At 48.4% G+C, this 19,654-nt stretch overlaps 1 protein-coding gene across 3 annotated transcripts; it reads left to right on the plus strand.

Moving 5' to 3' along the window:
- The first annotated feature begins 428 nt into the window (after window positions 1-428).
- Window positions 429-10,444, plus strand: smek1 (SMEK homolog 1, suppressor of mek1 (Dictyostelium)). 3 transcript variants are annotated; one of them, XM_083688927.1, is made up of 15 exons: window positions 429-1,433; window positions 1,961-2,016; window positions 2,387-2,485; window positions 2,656-3,273; window positions 4,203-4,280; window positions 4,402-4,518; window positions 4,918-5,034; window positions 5,532-5,663; window positions 5,820-5,922; window positions 6,056-6,214; window positions 6,396-6,565; window positions 6,867-7,009; window positions 7,389-7,579; window positions 7,916-8,133; window positions 9,138-10,444. In XM_083688927.1, exons 1-15 carry the CDS (start codon window positions 1,292-1,294, stop codon window positions 9,249-9,251), a joined length of 2,457 nt encoding a protein of 818 aa, XP_083545053.1. In that variant the 5' UTR covers window positions 429-1,291; the 3' UTR covers window positions 9,252-10,444. The 3 variants fall into 3 exon arrangements, with proteins under 3 accessions (XP_083545053.1, XP_083545054.1, XP_083545055.1); XM_083688928.1 differs by having other exon boundaries at window positions 7,919-8,133; XM_083688929.1 differs by having other exon boundaries at window positions 6,870-7,009.
- Window positions 10,445-19,654: the final 9,210 nt, after the last annotated feature.

Here is a 19,654-nt window from a genome sequence, read left to right on the forward strand (position 1 = left end):
GCCCTGACCTTTCCCCATTCTTTAAAAGACAATTTGAAGACAAAAAAAGAAGTAATTCTTCCTCCTTCTAGCATTGTGACTGCCTACGGCCCCTGGGCCGAGCATAGATTCCATTATCTCATGATGACTGAAGGATGGATGATTCACTGACTTAAACAAATGCATTTCTCATAAGTCTCTTTGGATAAAGGCGTCTGCTAAATGCCATGAATGTAAAAATGTCAGTATAAATGTGCTCCCCATTCCACACACTGTCTTTAGATGGTGTCTTCAACCGACCAAGTGATGCTGAAGCAGAGAGGCTGTGCTGTGCTGTGCTTGTTCAGAGTGTGGAAAGTATCTGCCTGTACTGTCGCTTTAAATGTGGCGGGCTGCCCTGTTGTTGCTGTGCTGGAAACCCCGTACTGACTTTCTGAAGGGACCCAAGATGGCTGAGTACTCACAGGGGGGGTAGTTAGGGTTATCTTAGCTAGGATGCTGGAAATGAATGGCAAATAGCGTTGGTATGTGAAACAGAACATCGAGGGAGTTCTACGACTACACCTTGTTGATCTCGCCTAGGTTTGGAGTGTACGGATACCAGTACGGAGAGAGAGAGACGGGGCTCTCCGCGGCCCTGAGCCAGAACATGGCGGAATACTTGGGAAAGAAATAGCTAGCAGCCTAGCTAACGTTAGCTAGCGTCGTATTGAGACACACGTCGGGAACGTAGCGATCGACATTGAACGACACCGGTTGCGGTTCGCGAACGAGAAATAACGCTATCGGCGGTTCGTGTTTTCGCGTTGTGATAACCGGCGGATGATCGTTTGAGATGTTGATCGTGGGCAGTTAGCGGACTAACTAGCTAACTTGCTAGCTGCACTGACTAGCTTGAGTCAGAGGGCACAGACTGGCGTTCTTACCCTGAATGTTTCCCCATTCAAACTTAACTCTTCATAAGTGTTCTTGGGTCAATGAATGTTCTATTTATGTTGCTGAAGCAGAATGTGTAGCAAACTGTCAGACGGTTTTTAGACGGCTATCTGCCGCGTTGCTGCGCGAGACAAGTTTTTGGTGGAAGCCAGCGAGAATAATCTATCCATCGTTTCGGGGCAATACGATCGTAAACAAAGCCTCTAGATAACCCGGTTGAGAGAAGGTGGATCGGATCGGTCCTTACGCAACAGAACCATTACAAGATTTATTACAAGTTTAACCTGTTAATAGAGTTGGCGCGTTTCCGCGTGAGGTAAACAGAAGTCGGAGGGGGGGGGGAGAGAGAGAAAGCGGACCACGACCACCTGCCAGGATGACGGACACCCGTCGTCGAGTCAAAGTTTATACCCTCAACGAGGACCGGCAATGGGACGACCGCGGCACCGGGCACGTCTCCTCAGGCTACGTGGAGAGGCTGAAAGGCATGTCTTTGCTGGTGCGAGCGGAGAGTGATGGTAAGTTTATTCAGGGACAAGTGGTGTCCCAAAACATTGAATGACCCACCCGTTGTTTCTCTGTCATCTAACCGGCCGCTTTAGAAGAACAGAGTTGACCTCAACAACAAACTCCTTTGACATTGTTTTGAAGTCAGTTATCATCAACATACGTTCGTCACACAGTCCTTCTTGCAGTCCTTGAGATAATCTGCGAGGCACCTTGAATTGCCATGCCCTGATCATTGTAGGAGGTGTACATGTTATGTGTTCGCTATCAAAGAAATGTTCGTGACATGAAAACATGCACCATCTCTCCTTTGGCGAAATGTATCAAGCCAGAGCACTGTGGCTCAGTCCAGGCTGTCTGTCATCACCCTGCTCTTACATAACTGCACTGTCCACAGCTTCCAGAGAGACACAACTCCCAAATTAGCTGCCCTCCCATTGCCTGCTGCCCCACCTCAGCTTCATGTTGAGTCGTTGAGGAGAATCTACTAGATGTTACCTAATATTGACTGTGTGTTGATTCTGTGTTTCTCATCCAGGTTCCCTTTTGCTGGAGTCTAAAATAAACCCAAACACAGCCTACCAGAAACAACAGGTCAGTGAGTTGTTACAAATAGAGGAAGGAACTTTTGCATAATGTATGTCTTATAGCCGAACTCTCTCTCTCTCAATAATGAGGAGCGCTGCTGTGCTTGTAGTATTTTCAATGAGACAAAAAAAAAGGTGCTCTTTGGAGTCAAGGAAACAAACTGTCAGATTGGATAGCCCGGAATCGGATTAAGTGAAACAGTTCAAATCAGAAGCCATAATCCCCAAACATATCAAGGCACTACGTTTTGTGGAAAAAGGTTGCAAAGCCTTTATTGTGCGTCTTACCTCCAGCACGTTTCTGCGTTTGCCTTTGTCAGGGGAGTGATTTTATGTATTTCTGATCACAACTGTTGTTCTTTTTTCCCCCGTCTCAGGACACGTTGATAGTCTGGTCGGAGGCTGAGAACTATGACCTGGCACTTAGCTTTCAGGAGAAGGCCGGATGCGATGAGATCTGGGAGAAAATATGCCAGGTAAGTGTACGCGTAAAAGCGTCGTCACGTTTGTTTCTGTGCGCAAACCATGTTGTCATGCGTGTCTGTGTCAGGTGCATGTTCTTTATGAACTCGTGTGTGTGTGCATGTGTTTTTGTTGACTCTTGTGTCCTTCTCCGTCCTGTCACTGTCCTCCGTTCTGTCTCCAGGTCCAGGGGAAGGACCCTTCGGTGGACATCACCCAGGAGCTGGTGGACGAGTCGGAAGAGGAGCGCTTTGACGACATGTCGTCGCCGGGCCTGGAGCTTCCGCCGTGCGAGCTGAGCCGGCTGGAGGAGCTGGCCGAGCTGGTGGCGTCCTCGCTGCCCTCGCCGCTGCGCCGCGAGAAGCTGGCCCTGGCCGTGGAGAACGAGGGCTACATCCGCAAGCTGCTGGAGATGTTCCGCGTGTGCGAGGACCTGGAGAACCGCGAGGGCCTCCACCACCTCTACGAGATCGTCAAGGGCATCTTCCTGCTCAACCGCACGGCCCTCTTCGAGGTCATGTTCTCGGAGGAGTGCATCATGGACGTCATCGGGTGCCTGGAGTTCGACCCCGCGCTGCCGCAGCCGCGGCGCCACCGCGAGTTCCTCAGCAAGACGGCCCGCTTTAAGGAGGTGATCCCCATCTCGGACCCGGAGCTGCGGCAGAAGATCCACCAGACGTACCGGGTGCAGTACATCCAGGACATGGTGCTGCCCACGCCCTCCGTGTTTGAGGAGAACATGCTCTCCACGCTGCACTCCTTCATCTTCTTCAACAAGGTGGAGATCGTCGGCATGCTGCAGGTGAGTCGGACGTGCGCCCGCGCACATACACACATACGCACGCGCACACACACACACACACACACACAAACACAGTGTTGGTGAAATGTTAGTGTTGTGTGTGTGTGTTTTATTTATTTATTTTTGAGATGTTTGACTGGATTGGTGTGTTTTACATAAACCCTGTGTCACTCATGATCCACGCCTGACGAAACTGAAAGGAATTGTTGGTCTTTGTAAGAGATGCAAGGTGGCGAGGAAGTGTGCTTAGCTGCTTTTATCACTGTGGGCCGCGTCTCCTGGTAGGCTGCACTTTATTGTGTTCTCATGGTCAACGATTGGCTGCTTCTGCGGTCACGTGACCTTTGTTTTTGTACTGTGTCAACTTTGCCGTGTTTGTGTACGGCCGTCTCCATGGAAATGAAAGAGTGTTGTGTAAGTCGGTTACGCAGCACGGGAGGAGCGGAGCCTGTTTGGCCCGGGCACACTGTCAACTCTGTGTGTGTGTGTGTGTGTGTGTGTGTGTGTGTTCCCATCATGTCAAGTTTATAAACACAGGAGAAAGGAGTGTGCTCGTAGAAGGTCGCTTTATCAGATTTTCTTTTTAATAAGCACCGCTACTTGTGGATATTCACACACAGCTGTTCTAGTCTGTGCAGCTTATCACCCACACGTCAGGTGGGGCAGGTAGACGAACACCCAGCAGAGCAACAGTAACAACAACAAACAAAACAAGGAAAAGAAACTTGATGAAACTGACCACTGTAGTGCAGTGATGCACACTCTAGGTGGAGGTTGTTGCGCTCAGGCCCAGATCTAGGAACAGCAATACTGACCCGTGTCTAACGGGCGACGTTATTCTACTCATCCTTCACGTTAATTTCTTTCCTTCTCCTCTTCTTCTTCTTCTTTTCTTCCCCCCAATCCCCCCTTTCTTGCCGACCCGTCAGGACGACGAGAAGTTCCTGACGGACCTATTTGCACAGCTCACTGACGAGGCCACGGACGACGACAAAAGACACGAACTGGTACGACGACGCCACCTCTCAGCGTTGTTCTTTACTTAGAGAACGGAAAAACACCACCTTTACGCCCCCTGTCGGTACTCTCTAACCCCTCTCTCTCTCGCTCTCTCTCTCTCTCCCACAGGTCAACTTTCTTAAGGAATTTTGCGCATTTTCTCAAACGTTACAACCTCAAAACAGAGACGCCTTCTTCAAGACGCTGTCGAACATGGGCATTCTCCCTGCACTAGAGGTTATACTGGTGAGTGGAGGGCACGCCCGAGTCCACGTCCTCATGTCCCACGCCGTCAGACACCGTCAGACGCTAACATAGATACTGTCAGGCGTCTGCTAAATACCGTAAATGTAAAAAAAATTAAAAAAATTAATTCTTCTAGCATTGTGACTGCCTATGGCCCCTGGTCCGAGCATAGATTACTTTATCTTATGATGACTGATGGATAGATGATTCACTCACTTAGACAAATGTATTTGTTGGAAGTCGCTTTGGATAAAGGCGTCTGCTAAATGCCATCAATGTAAAAATGTAAACTATCATAGATACGACTGCATGTATTAGCTACCTCCCTAATCTCCAATGATATACTCTATTCTGTAACTGTCACTGATGTGTGTGTGTGTGTGTGCGCGTGTGTGTCAGGGGATGGACGATGTGATGGTGCGAAGTGCAGCCACCGATATCTTCTCCTACCTGGTGGAGTACAACCCGTCTATGGTACGAGAGTTCGTCATGCAGGAGTCCCAGCAGAACGACGACGTGAGTACCGCCACCTGACCCTCCGCCTCACACTCTTTACCGTCCGCTCTGCTCTTCTCCACGGGCGTACGGGAGCAAAGGTCAACGGGTGGAAACACTCCAGCCAAACCTTCACTACAGGCGCCCGCGCTCATATCTAGGTCTTCATTGACAGTGTTCGTTACATTTCGTTTTTTCGACGTAGCTAGAAGCACATATAAGCTTACTTACTGTTGGATCAAACCGATGTAATCCTTCCTTCTTCTAGCGTTGTGACTGCCAGTGGCCCCTGGTCCTAGCATGGATTTGTTTTTCTTATGATGACTGACGTACAGATGATTCACTTACTTCAGACAAATGTACTTTGTGAAGTCGCTTTGGATAAAAGCTTCTGCTCCATGGCTAAAATGTAAAGGGAAATGTGTGTTTATTGTTTTCGTGGCGTGTTGAAGCTATATGAGTGACTATGGTTCCCCCCGTGTCCGAACTCTCTCCCTGTGCGTCCCCCTCCCCCTTAGGACATCCTGCTGATCAACCTGATCATCGAGCACATGATCTGTGACACGGACCCAGAGCTGGGCGGAGCGGTGCAGCTGATGGGACTGCTCCGGACCCTGGTGGACCCCGAGAACATGCTGGCCACCGCCAATGTAAGCTGACCCGTCTGACCCCTCTGGCTCATTGGTTCACTTTCACGGCTATGGTCTTTTTTCCCCCCGATAAAGTCGATTTGTTGACACGTTTGTTTTTGGAAAAGCCTTTCCCTGGGAAAGTGTTGGATGCTCACTGTGACTGTCCTCTTGCAGAAAACGGAGAAAACCGAGTTTCTGAGCTTCTTCTACAAGCACTGCATGCATGTCCTCTCTGCACCGCTGCTGGCCAACACCACGGAGGAGAAACCCAGTAAAGGTGAGCATTACGCGTGTGTGTGCGTGTGCGTGCGTGCGTGCGTGCGTGTTGAATGCAAACAGAGATAATATGCACATGCGCAAGCTCTCTCTCTCTCTCTCTCTGTTAACCCCGTCTTTGCCTGTTTCCCCAGATGATTTCCAGACGTCCCAGTTGCTGGCATTGATCTTGGAGCTGCTGACGTTCTGTGTGGAGCACCACACCTACCACATCAAGAACTACATCATCAACAAGGACATCCTCAGGAGAGTACTGGTGCTCACCGCCTCCCAGCACGCCTTCCTGGCACTCTGTGAGTCTCACACACACACACACACACACACACACACACCTTGTCAATCCCACCAGCCCTCTATCTTATAACTCTCCCAGTACATCTTCCTTCCTTCCTTACTGTGCTCACCTCATCTTTCCCTCTCTCCCTCTCCCTCCCTCCCTCCCTCTCCCTCTCCCTCTCTCCCTCCCTCTCCCAGGCGCCCTGCGTTTCATGCGGAGGATCATCGGCCTGAAGGACGAGTTCTACAACCGCTACATCATGAGGAACTTCCTGTTTGAGCCTGTGGTCAAGGCCTTCCTCAACAACGGCTCCCGCTACAACCTCATGAACTCGGCCATCATCGAGATGTTTGAGTATGTCCGCGTGGTGAGTATCCTCTGCCCCCCCCCCAAGCCCCAAACCCCACCTGAACCTGAACCTGAATCTTCAAAGACCAATTCATGTGTCCGCTGGTTTCTATTTCTTTCTCTTTTGCTTTTTTTTCTTCTTTCTTTTAAGAATTAAAAACATTTCATTGAATTTACTCATTGACAGTTATGGTTCAATCCATGACCCCCATGCCTTATACTAAACAAAACTGGTGCTGTCCTCCCTCCCTCTCTCTCTCTTTCTCCCTCCCTCCCTCCCTCCCTCTCTCCCTCCCTCTATACTCTCCCGTTCCCCCCAGGAGGATGTGAAGTCCCTGACGGCCCATATAGTGGAGAACTACTGGAAGGCTCTGGAGGACGTGGACTACGTACAGACCTTCAAAGGCTTGAAGCTGCGCTACGAACAGCAGAGAGAGAGGCAGGACAACCCCAAACTGGACAGGTGAGACCCGGATGGATGGATGGAAGGAAGGAAGGAATGAATAGAAATGTAGCTTGCCAGGTTTGAGGTTTTGGATTGAGGTTTGCTTCAGTCGTGTTTGGGAGTTAGTGACGTGTCGAGTTTGGGTTTGAATGATTCTCATTGGCTGGGGTTATAAGTTAGGGTTAGGTTATAAGTTATATGTTTTGGTGCAACTCAATCTGATTGGCTTTGTGATTGATCCTAGCAGAGAAGTCAGTGGTGTTGTGTTTGGGGGGGGGGGGAGGTCTGACCGACAGATTCCTATCGGACGATGTTGCTAGACTGTGTCTGTAACCCGACTCTGTGGTCGTGTTTGTGGTTTGACCGTGTTTTGACCCCGTCTACCCCCCCCGCCCAGCATGCGGTCGATCCTGAGGAACCACCGCTTTCGCCGGGACGCGCGGACGCTGGAGGAGGACGAGGAGATGTGGTTCAACACGGACGAAGACGACCTGGAGGACGGCGAGGCGGTGGTCCCGCCCTCGGACAAGATGAAGAGCGAGGAAGACCTCATGGACCCCATCACCAAGTTCATGGAGAGAAAGAAGCGTATGTCGCCCGAGAACCAGTGAATTGATATAAGAAGGCTGAAGGGAGACAAACTTAATGTGTTAGAGTGTAAAGGGGATAATTTAACGCCACAGTAGAAACTTGCCTTGAAGCGGTTTTGGATTCCCCCCCTTTGAGTTGATACTGTGGCGGTAAGCCGTGAGAAATGTCAGCATACCGTAAACCTTTTTCTGCTAAGCCCTGGAATAGGATGATGTTGCCCTCCAGGCTTGATGTTATGTCCAATTTGTGGGTACGGTGGGTGTAAGCGTCCTCACAACTTCATCATCCTGTTTCTCTCTTGCTCTCTCTCTCTCTCTCTCTCTCCCCCCCCAGTAGTGAAAGACTCGGAGGAGAAGGAGGTCCTGGGGAAGTCGAGTCTCTCAGGCAGACAGAGCCCCAGCTTCAAGCTCTCTTTCTCCGGCTCCACCAAAACCAGCCTGTCCAGCCCGCCCTCCTCCGCTGCACTGCATCCTGGGTCGCCAGGCTCCCCGGGCTCGCCAGGGTCAGGGGGTGCCAAGAACTCGCCCCCCACAGCAGCTGTCACCACCAAGGTGGGTACCGGTCTCTGTGGTGATCTGTGGTCTGTCTTTCCCTCGATTTGACATTGACTCTGGGTAGGCGGTTGGCGCGATGTAGTTTAACCTTGAGCCAATCAGAGGCATTAGGGCACTTTGGCGGTAAAAAAAGTGTAGCTGTCTTTTTTCTGTCAAACAATGGTGTTGTACACATGCAACACTGCAGGCAAGAGGAGAGGGAACACAAGAAGTGCTGCTTTTTCCCCCCCTAGGAGAGCAACGAAGGGAGAGAGGCAGAGGAACAGAGCTAACTGCTAGCCAGTTCGACGGTGAGGTAAATGTTAGCCTAGCACTAGGTTAAGAGAGAGACACTACTTTTGTTTCCAGTCAGCCCTACCTACCTACCTACCTCCCTATCCTTCCCACTCATCCAGTTCCCTAACCAGCTACCTGTCCCCTGCTAGCCCAACAGTGGATAGATATATGGATAGTAGGCTTTATAACTTGCTGGCTTGTGAATGTTGCTGTCCCCTGATGATGGAGAATGTTTAGCTTCTTTAGCTTGCTAGCAATGCCCAGAGTGTTCTATGAGGAAGAGTGGTGCCGATGAAGGGGTCCATTTTCTATTGGCCAACAACATCAAATAGTTCCTTTACGTTATACCAACAGAGCATGTTGCCAGGCAACCAGTTGTTAACCCAATATTGATTTTTTTTTTTATTGGACTATCATGAAGTTTAACCAAGAAGAACCTATTTGAAGCACATTGGTGCTAGTCTTCTAATACCACTCTGGCACTGCCTACCTGTTTCTGACGTTTGTTGCTTGTGTATACGCGGAGTGTATTGAAATGAGCTGTCCACCATTTATAGTGTGTTCTGGAACGTCTTTATCAAATGTTTTTTTTTTTTTTTTTGATAAAGCCCTCGCGGACAGGTTACAGTCCCCCACCCATGGCTTATGTGTTGTTGTGTTCAGGAGTATTGGGGGACTTTCGCCTGTAGATTTGACTGAAAGAATGACACCTCTCTCTGTCTCAGGGGGGTCTGGTGGGGCTTGTGGACTACCCCGACGATGACGAGGAAGACGAAGAGGATGGGGAGAGTAAAGAAGAGACTCCGCCCTTGTCGAAGAAGTCCAAGCTGAGCTCCTAAAAAAGGGTGAAAATGTTCCTCCCCTCGCTCCGATCGCCAGACAATTCCACCGATCCACAGACTCAACACAGGAATGAACAAACTTCTCAACAAATGAATGAAACACCCCTTGGTTTCAGCGGGGGGCCCTGATGAGGAGCAGACTGTAAATGGAAACCAAGTCTCCTCGGACTACCCCATTTATACAAGTGCCAATCGGGAGGCGGAGCAAGGAACGAACCAATGAATGAACGGATGAGAGAGAAAGCGAGGAGAAAGACGATACTAATATTGCCGTCAGAAAAAAAACAGAAAAAGACAGATTGACGATTTATAATTCAACAATGCTAAAAAGTACTGGGGGAAAAGACCACACGTACATACACACACACACACACACACACACACACGTACTACACACACACACACACACACACACACACACACACGTACACACAGACTTGGACTCCAAAGAGCTCGCGGGCTCGGACCATGACCCACTGCCCCCCCACTCAGGGAAGGACATCACAGCGACCCAGACGGGCCGGCCAATCCAAACCCAGAACCACCACTCACCCCCCCCCCCCCCCCCCCCTCGCTGACTCCACCCTGTTTCTTTTTCCTCCCTCCACTACGTTTCTCCCCAACTTCTCTCTCTGTTTTTGTTCTTTTATGTTGTTTTTAAAAAAAAAAAATTAGTTTCTAGGACCAGACGGGAGACAGCACAGGGCAAAGCTGTCGTCGTTGTCGTTTGATGATGTCATCGGTGTTGTTGTTGTCGCTCAGCGGACGTTCTTCCTCTTAAGAGAAAAAAAGCCAGCAGTTTCCTCTTTTTCTTCTTTCGTTCTCTTTTTACTCCCACTTTTTCTCTCTCTCTCTCTCTCTCTCTCTCACTCCCACTTTCTCTCTCTCTCTCTCTCTCTCTCTTCTGTTTTTGTAAACGACAACAAAAGAGACCTGCCTTTAAATGTTCAGGACGTTTTCAGTCGCACTTGAACAGGTTTTTAAAGACCTCAGTAGGTGAGCTAGTTTTACCCTTTTTTGCCCTTTGAAACTGCAGATTTTTTGGAAAATTTGTAATCCCGTCTTGATTAAAGATTGAGTGGAATTCTAGATGTGATCGATTTGTCATATCTTCTCATTTTTTTCTTTTACATGAGTGTACACTTAGTTGTTCAGAATATTTGGGACCATTAAAATGATCTTTGCTGTAAGATGTCCTACTACCTTTTGTGCTGGTTACCTGAATTGTGTTATCTCTGCACTGCTTTGTTGTCTTTGTTCTCAAGGTGACTTTGGGCATCTATACATGATTTGGGGCTATTGCACTGTAGAGTTCTGTTGAATTGTGAATGGGAATTTTTATACTTCATAAACCCATTAATTACTTAAAATATTTTCTACTGACTTGGCTTCATGAATTCACCATGCTTATTTTACCTCCAGGTTAGGCCTTAGTTGTTGTGATTTATAGATCTTGTCCACCAGGTGGCACACACTCACCACATAATTGGTGGCAGTCCATCTGTCAAAGAGGAGAATGCTGTGATGTAGTGTCTATTCTCATTCAGTTGCAATTTTAAATGCATCTATAGTTGTATTGTGGTCATTTTGTTATTGAGGCAAATGTAAGGCCCTATTTATAGCCCATTCTACCCTAAAGTCTTAGTTCTGTTTACCTCGTACTGTATTGATTGCCAGGGGCTGCGGTTACCTGAAAAACGTATTTGTGAATACTCTCAAGTTTGCGTCTCCCAAAGAAACATTGGTTCTGTAAGCCTGTAAGTGCCTTTATGTAAAGTTGGATTAAGCTTCAAAATGTGACTGAGTCTATAGCCATCCCCTCGAAGGTTATAACAAGACACCAGTGATCTTGTCTGATATGACAAATTGGCTTGCCACAGATATTACCAGAGGATATATACCAATCGAAGAAACATTACCAAAACTACCAGAAATAGCTCATCTAAATTGCAAGTAGTCTACATGTTGAGCTTACACTGTGGTTAGTCACTTTTGTCATGGTTAGAACCAGGTTATGAATATGACTGACAGTTATCTGCTATATTAAACATTGATTTGTGTCTTCTTCCCTATCTGTGCCCCAGTGGGTGCTGGGATAAGGCTCCAAAGCAAACAGCGACTGGGGCCACCAAGGAGCCCCTGTGTTATCCCATCAATGGCAACGTGGGCATCAAAAGTCGGTTATTAATTAAAATCAATAGAATCAGCTCTCTGGAGCTCAGCAGGCCGCGAGCGCTGTCGCACAACGCCTATTAAAATCCCCATTCAGACCAGAAGCATTCGTAGACAACAGCCGCTTTTCAAAAACCAGCCCTCCCTCCCTCCCAATCCTCAAGTTTGTTCCACAGCGGGAGTGTGTCAGCGTGTGTGATCTCCCGACTTGCCACTGGAGAGGGCAGTCTGGTCGTGATGCCAGCTCCACTCGACCGGCCTGCCAACACAGCGTTTGCCAAGACTGCGCCCAGCGAAGCACCGCCTGTGTGTCTGCCAGCCTGAGGAATCCCTACCGGTGGCACTGCTGTCCAGCTTCCCGGCGCTCCGCTGAAAAGCTTCTTTGACAGCTCTCTTGATTGGCATGAGTCCCTCGCCAGCCCTGCCTCCTCCAGTTTCACAGAGTGGGCCAGTCTGTGAGCCATCAAGTCCTCTTCAACAGACTGGCGCATCAAGGATGCCTTAACCAGAGCAGTGCAGAGAGCCCACTGCAAACCTGGCCCAAATGGTGTTGTACTGTGTATCATGGTACTTAAGAGGAGTTTATATAGCAGTGTCCTGGTCCCAATTTAAGATCCATTAGAATAATCCCTTTGGCAGTAGGGATGTAATTATACCATGGGTTCCTGCATAATCCCTGTTTTGCAAATGAGTTGTTTGCACTAGCTTTTGCTTAAGGTGTAACTAGACAGGCTGAACAGACACAGCCGTGAAGTGTAGATAAATAGGTTTTGGGTCGTTTGCTGAGTTTAACATAGGCGTGTTAAGCCTATGTGTCCAGACAAGTGATGAGTTGATGAATGGTGGTGTTTAAAAATGTAAAAGAACCTGCTGGACTTGAGGTAGTTCCCATCGCCTCCCAGGTTCAGCCTGAGGGAACTACGATTGAACCTGGCTGTTGAACCTGGCTGTTGAACCAGGCTGTTGACAAAGCTGACGTATCTGTTTAGAGAAGGTTTGTCAGGTAAGCATAGTCATAACAACACAGTCTTGTTCTCGCTATAACCTGGGAACCTGGAAAGTGTTTGGTTGAATTTTGACATTCCTGGGAAATGTCTTCATCCACAATGGAGTTCAATAAGAAACCTATCCTTGGTATGTTTCATAAGTAATGTCTTGCATGCTTTTTTGTTTCCAGATAAAAACTTCTCAGATGGGTGTTCTGCCTACCTTCACTTGGAGTAAAGAAGTATTAACATTACAATATGATAACAGTATGGAAAATGCTGTAATGACTATGTTGCGGCTTTAATACTGTACGCAATGTATGGTGTTGTGTAACTTTAGACTTTGTATCTGGTTTCCATTAACAGTTAGATAGATCTGAAACCCTTTTATGCGAGGTGTGTGGGAACGGCATGTGTGAGAGGACACGGTTAGATACAGCAACGTTTCAACTGTTTTTTTGGTCCACAACTATTCCACTTCTCTCCCTCTCTTGTGTTAATGGTTCTAAAATCTGCAACTTCCATAGAGGTGCTCACACAAGAGACCGTCTTCGAAAAACCCATATGGAGAAACCCATATTGCTGCGTCTTATGTGAAATTCCTGGAGTTTGCAGGAGCAAGAGCACCATTAAAGTGAGTGCAACCTGAAGACTGCAGCAGACCCCAGAAACAGTGGAATAATGATTCACCTTGGGAATGACCTGCAAGGGAGCAGTCTTAGACCACGTACAGTTGCTAGATGCTAAGTGGGATCCTTGAGACGTCCCTCCCCTAAACCATAACCATAACCGCAACCATAACCCTTAATATTCAATTCTGAACTTCCAAGTATCCCACTTAGCATATACCACTTCTTGTGTGCCTTGGGGCGAAACAGTCCACACCCTACTTACTGTAGACGCCAGTTGATCTGTCTCCAAAAGTGGCGAGTGTCTACAACCCCTTGCTACAGATGCAGCAGACAGCAACGGCAAACTGGTCCGACACACTCCTGCTGATGTCATGGAAGCCCCCTGCCTCAGAGCCAATCACAGCCCACTCACACAAGTTCTCCATATCTGTCCAGGTATGCTGTATGTTCCTAAATAAGGAAGTCATAATGATAGGATAGACTTCCTCATATGTTGGTACAGAAGAAACTGTTAGAGACGGGCTGGTTGCTATGGGTTGTTGGTGCTTCATTAGGTTGTTGGGTTATTGGATGGCAAGAATTACAAGTGATGTATCTATATTGTGTTGTCTCCCACAGACTTACAACAACAATGAGATACTCCAGAGTTTCAACAATATATTGACAACCAACCATGTTTTAGTCCCCCACAATGGCCTACAAAATATTCTAGCCTCATGGTCATTATGGAAGAAGTTGTCTTTCTTTAATTATGCTGGGGATCTGTCTTTGAATGCAACATGTAGGTTATGTTACATTGAATGCTACCTCCACATGCTTTTAGGAATAGGATAACATTGTCCTCATGACATCATGCACCCTTGGGCACGTTGATCACATTTCACTGACATTAAATCTTACAGCCATCCAACCCATGGCATCCTCCAGGAGACGCATAGCCTATAAGTAGGACAACGTTTACAGACCAACTATCAAGACTACGGAGAGGGCTAAAACCAGACGACTGGTAAGCGAATGGGCAAGTTAGTGTAGCTGCTCAATTAAGAGAGCAGAGGGTGGCCAATCAAAATCAAGTCTACATACCCCACATACCCTGGGCATACCCTACATTCGCAGCGGTTGTTTTGATTAGCCTACATATTACATGCTGATTGGGGTCTTCTACGGGCCGAGTACGTTAGGTCCAGCCATAGTTCACACTTCACAGTAGCAATTAGCTTAATAAGCATGCATGTGTAGGCCTATCCCTTTACATACACAGTAATCTGTAGGGGGCGTTGCGAGACCGCAATGAACTGGAATGGGAGTCAAATGATCGTCTGCCCTCCTCACTACCCCCCCTGGTCCCCCAACGAAACATTCATTTCGCGGCAACATATGAAATAGGAAACGTATGCCGCGGAGGAAATCCACAGCCCTGCACGATGAGGTTGTCAAAACAAAGCGCACAATGTCCACTTTCATGTCCACGAACGGGACCCAGGCGCACCGCGGACAATGACCTGTGTTTCTCAGCACAAAGTCGTCTCTGTGTCGGCGGCAGCTCTCCAGCTCTAATAGAGGTGATTGCCCGTGTTCAGCACAGCATGTCCGCTGGTGTGTGATTAATCACTGTGTAAAACGCTCGAGCTGTGGGTCCTACGGGGGGGGGGGGGGAGTCACCGGGGGGGGGGGGGGGGGGCACCGGGCGGCCCGACAGGCCCGATAGGCATCCCGGGAAGCGACGTTGGTAGCCCCTTGCCTGAGGTCAGCATCCGTCGGTAGCTAATGAAAGACCGGAGAAAAAGTCACCCGTCCACCATGTGTTTTAAGTTAACGCATTGGAGAGCCCCAACCACTATACAAGGCTGTGTTTCTTCCATTTTATTTTTAGTTGTCAGTAGTGGCGTTGATGAGAAGATAACTCACTGTGACAAGTTTACACGTAGTGACTCTCCCTGTATTCCAACTTGCATAATGGCAACAACTAAAGTATTTGTAACACATACTGTGTGTGTGTGTGTGCGTGCGTGCGTGCGCGCGCGCGCGAGAGAGAGAGAGATCACGTACTTCAACACGTGAAGGTACGGATCTATGAGGTATATCATATCATCCCTTACCCCATCTACACATGCCATGTGTTCTACATCTGTGATTTCCTGTGCAAATCCTGCTTACGTGGGCAGACCCCGTCTCCCAGCCAACAGAGCACAGAAGAAGAGTTTAGCTGCATGGCTCCTCAGTAGCCAAGACAGGAGTCCACAGACACCAGTTTAAAAAGTACAAGGTGTACTTTCTGCAAGTCGCAGTATGGGCTCCTCTCAGTGGGACTCAATAGGGCCTACCGGTGACATCTGTTTCTCAATAGGTTTTGCAACCTGGCAGTATGCCTACATTGTCTTTGTAGGCAGCAATCCCCTCCCATCAGTCCCGTTGTCACACCAAATCCGAAGGATATGATGAGCTTTTCCGCTAATGCAGAATGATACAGTGGAATCTGGTCCTGGTTTACGCTCCTCCTGAATGTTAAGTGGGAGGTATTATGGCTCGCTATGGGGGCACAGGAAACACGGATGTGAGGCTAAGTGCGTTTGGGCTGCGTGGTAAATGGAAATGTCACAGTGATAAAGAGCGCACCTCCGCAACAGGAGTGTGTGAACAGTGTGTGTGTGTGTGTGTGTGTGTGTGTGTGTGTGTGTGTGTGTGTGTGTGTGAGAGAGAGAGAGAGTGTTTCTGTGTGTTGGGAGGGGGGGTCCTCACGGGGCACACTGTAAATCTTTGTGCTCATCATAAGCTCGCGGCAAAACGGCTAGTGAGAAATAAAACTCTGCGGCTGCTGGATTTTCACTGACAGACACCCCCCCCCATCAGCGAGCGCAGGTCTTATTCACTGCTACAGTGTAGTTTCCAGGGATTAGTTTTAATACCGCTCCTGCTATGTAAAGTCACGCATTGAGATCGAGCCGATAACTCCAGCCAGCGTGAATTTCGACACCCATTAAAGCGCGTATAAAACTCACACTGAATAAAATAAAATAAAAAAGTTAAATAGCCCTCCAGGCGTCCATAGCGCCCTGTTTGGGGAGGTGTTAGAGAGGAGCGAGACCGCACTGCGCTCGGTTCCCGAACACAATGGTCCCTCTGAACAGAGCTGCGGAGAGAGCAACAGACATCCGACATGTAAAAATCACCCGGGGGGGCAAGAAGGAGGTGAATGGTCCAACCGTGATGCGAGGCTATTGAATTTAGAGGTAGGCATGAATGAAGCCTGTAAGATATCGGGTTTTCCAGTCAATAAACACGGGAATCAGACATCGGGTTCAGCCGGAGTTGAACATGTGGAGCAAGGCACACTCTCCATCACGAAGCCAGAGTCACACACGGAGGCAGGAGGGACTCTTGTGTACATTAACTCAACATTTAACTTAACAAATCAAACCCCGTAGCAGTATGTTAATGTCTTGGCAGCTGCCAGGTTTGGTCAGTAATACAAAACTAACCAAACAGTGTGTGTTTTCCTGCGTTCTACAGTAGCCATAGAAGATTATGTTTGACATTCATATTTCTCCCTCCCAAAATTTTCCCTAAACTGAACGGTCTGTTTTTTTTCTGTTTGTTTGTATTATTATTATTTTTTTCTACACTCTAAAGATGTCGAGTCAGGGCTGTTGACCCGAAATGGTGCCCGCTGGCATGTCTGGAGGGCTTTTGACGGAGGGCTGTGTGTATCGTGGAGCGATGGCGTCTGTGCTTCGCCAGTTTCCCAGCGGCGGACCGGCGGTGTGTGTGGTCAACAGGCGACTGGGAGACCATGGGAGAGAACGTGGAACCGGGTCAAAGCCGAATTCCCGCTAGTTCAGCTCATCCTTCCCCATCTGTCGCTCTCTCTCCATCCTTCTCTTTCTATTTCCCATATTTTCTCCCTTGTTCTTTTACCACCTCTTCCATCCCTCTAGTTTAACCTCGCCTTCACTCTCTTTCATGGCTGTCTGGCTGGCACGTGCCCTCTTTCATTCTCTCTTTTCTCCAACACGCACACACACATACACACACACACCCACACACCATCCCTCTCTCTCCCCTCCTCTCCTTGGCCTAGGGGCATGTGGTTTGGCTGGGCAAGAGATAAGAGGAGTGTGTCAGCCTGTGGTCCTGAACAAACACATTTTTCATTTCTCCTTTCTTCTTTTCTTCCTCTCCTCCTTTTAACTTCAGTCTCTTCCCCACCCTTCTCTCCTCCCCGCCCTGTTACTTCTTCTCCTTGAGTCTTCCTCTCCTCCTCTCTTGCTCTTCTACTCTTCACTCACTCTTCTAACCTCATCCTGTTCTCCCTTCTCTTCGCTCTTCTCTCTTCTCTCTTCTCCTTCCTCCACTCCCTCGTTCCGCTCTTCTCTCTGCTCCTCTCTCTCTTCTTTGCCTCTCTAAAAAAAAAAAAAAAAAAACGTCTGGGCACAATTATGAGAAGAAAGAGTAGTAGTAGTTTATTCTGAGAGAGAGAGAGAGAGAGAGAGAACGTTGTTGCTATATATGTTTTTTGATGCAGGAGAGGGGGGGGGGGGGGGAGAGAATGGACTTCAGATGCTCTCCAGGGTGGGGGGGATGGGGGGGTGGGGGGGGGGATGAGGGGATGAGAGAACGAGACAGATCTCCTCTTGCTGAATGAAGAGAAAGCAGTCTTCTCTCACGCAGGGACGCTCGGTACATGAGAGGAGGCACACACACCCCTCATTTTCGGGGAGAGTGGTTTCCACCACCTCTTCTGCTTTCATTTATTCTCAGCTCACTCACTGTGCCCACCCAGCACACACACCCACACACACACACACACACACACACACACACACACACACAGGAGTCACTTTGATTTCCTGATTGCCTTGGTTTCTGTGGTGGCTAGCTCCGATTACTGTTCAAGACTCTGAGCCAAAGAAAATGTGTGTGTGTATGTGTGTGTGTGTGTGTGTGTGTGTGTGTGTGTGCGCACATGCGGGTACAGTGGTGTGTGTGTGTGTGTGTGTGACACAGCGAGCCAGTGGCGGGAATAGCACAGAGAGTTTTCTATTCTTAGCTTTCTGTTCCAGAGCCATGTCCCCCCCCCCCCCCCCCCCCCCCTCTACACCGTTGTTTCATTATCTCACTGGCACCGGAAGATTACACTATCACAGCAACATGGAATATAGACACTGCTGAATCTAACACGGCTTTTTATAGTTCTGCTGCTGCTGCTGTGGATGTCAGTTAGTCAGTCACACACACACACACACACACACACACACACACACACACACACACACACACACACACACACACTTCCCTTGTCGTTCCCACACACAAACATCAAGGTATGTCCGGTTGGCTGTAACTCAAGGGGCCAGATCCTGGCTGATGCCCTCACACCACAATTGAACCTCTTTTGAGTCCAGCTGGGTTTATATCTCTCTCTCACACACACACACACACACACACACACACACACACACACACACACACACACACACACAGTCCACGACCTCCCACCCCACTATGAAACACACGGAGTGTCTCCTGTTTCAGATAAGAGCTGCACTGATATTGACAGGGTCATTTTGGACCAGCACTGCCTTGACCTTTGAGACCATCATCCATTTGTCCAGCCAGATGGCCAGTGGGAGAGAGACAGAGTGAGTTGAACAGAAATACTGAGAAACAAAGGAAAGTGGGAAAGAGAGGAGAGGAGAGGAGAGGAGAGGAGAGGAGAGGAGAGGAGAGGAGAGGAGAGGAGAGAGAGAGAGAGTTGAAATGAACAGAAATAGAGAGAAACAAAGGAGAGGTTGTGTCTGTGTGTAACAAAAGGTGAATACACTGAATGTCTGGAAGACTGCCTAGCCTAACCCAACTCTCAGGAGTACACACACTGCACTAAAACCACTCATGAATTTACCTGTCAGTCTGTCAGCGGTCTCTGACCACTGGAGTGTGTGTGGGTGCGTGTGTGGTTGTGTGTGTGTGTGAGAGAGAGAGAGAGAGTGTGTGTGTGTTTGTTTATATAAGTGCTGAACTGGTTTGTGTAAGTCAAGAATGTGAACGCTGAACACAAGCTAACCGTTATACTGAAGACTATCCCCCAAGCGGTCTGAAACTGACTAGCAGTGTTTAGCCACACTCTTCCCCAGTGTTTAATATCTGACCCAAGACCAGTCTGATGTTGGTTTAGGAATGCTCTAGATGATTCCCTAGAGTTCTAAACCTGACCTCAGACAAGGACTCTGTGAGTTTAGGAATGTGGTCGACTATTCCCCTGCGTTTTCAAACCTGACCCCAAGACCGGTAGAGTTCAGCAGCACCGTGGTGAAGTCCATATGAAGTCATCCGAACGTTGTGAAGTTCTGAGGTTCTGAGGCACTTAAGAACATGATTTATTTTTACGATTCTAATTCGGAAACGTATTTTTCTTAGAAACGTACCGTCTGTGATTTACACCCGAATTGTGTTTTTAGAAAGCCTATTGTGCGATGGAGAAAAAGACTGGAAAAGATCTCAAAAAACGATAGCGTATTTTTAGAAGAGCTATATTTACGGTTCAGACACCTGGGTGTTGTCCACTAGATGGAGAGGGAGAGGATACGAACTGTGAGCTACCGCTTCCCCTCCA

This window comes from Argentina silus, assembly GCF_951799395.1.
Source record: "Argentina silus genome assembly, chromosome: 17".
NCBI lineage: Eukaryota > Metazoa > Chordata > Actinopteri > Argentiniformes > Argentinidae > Argentina > Argentina silus.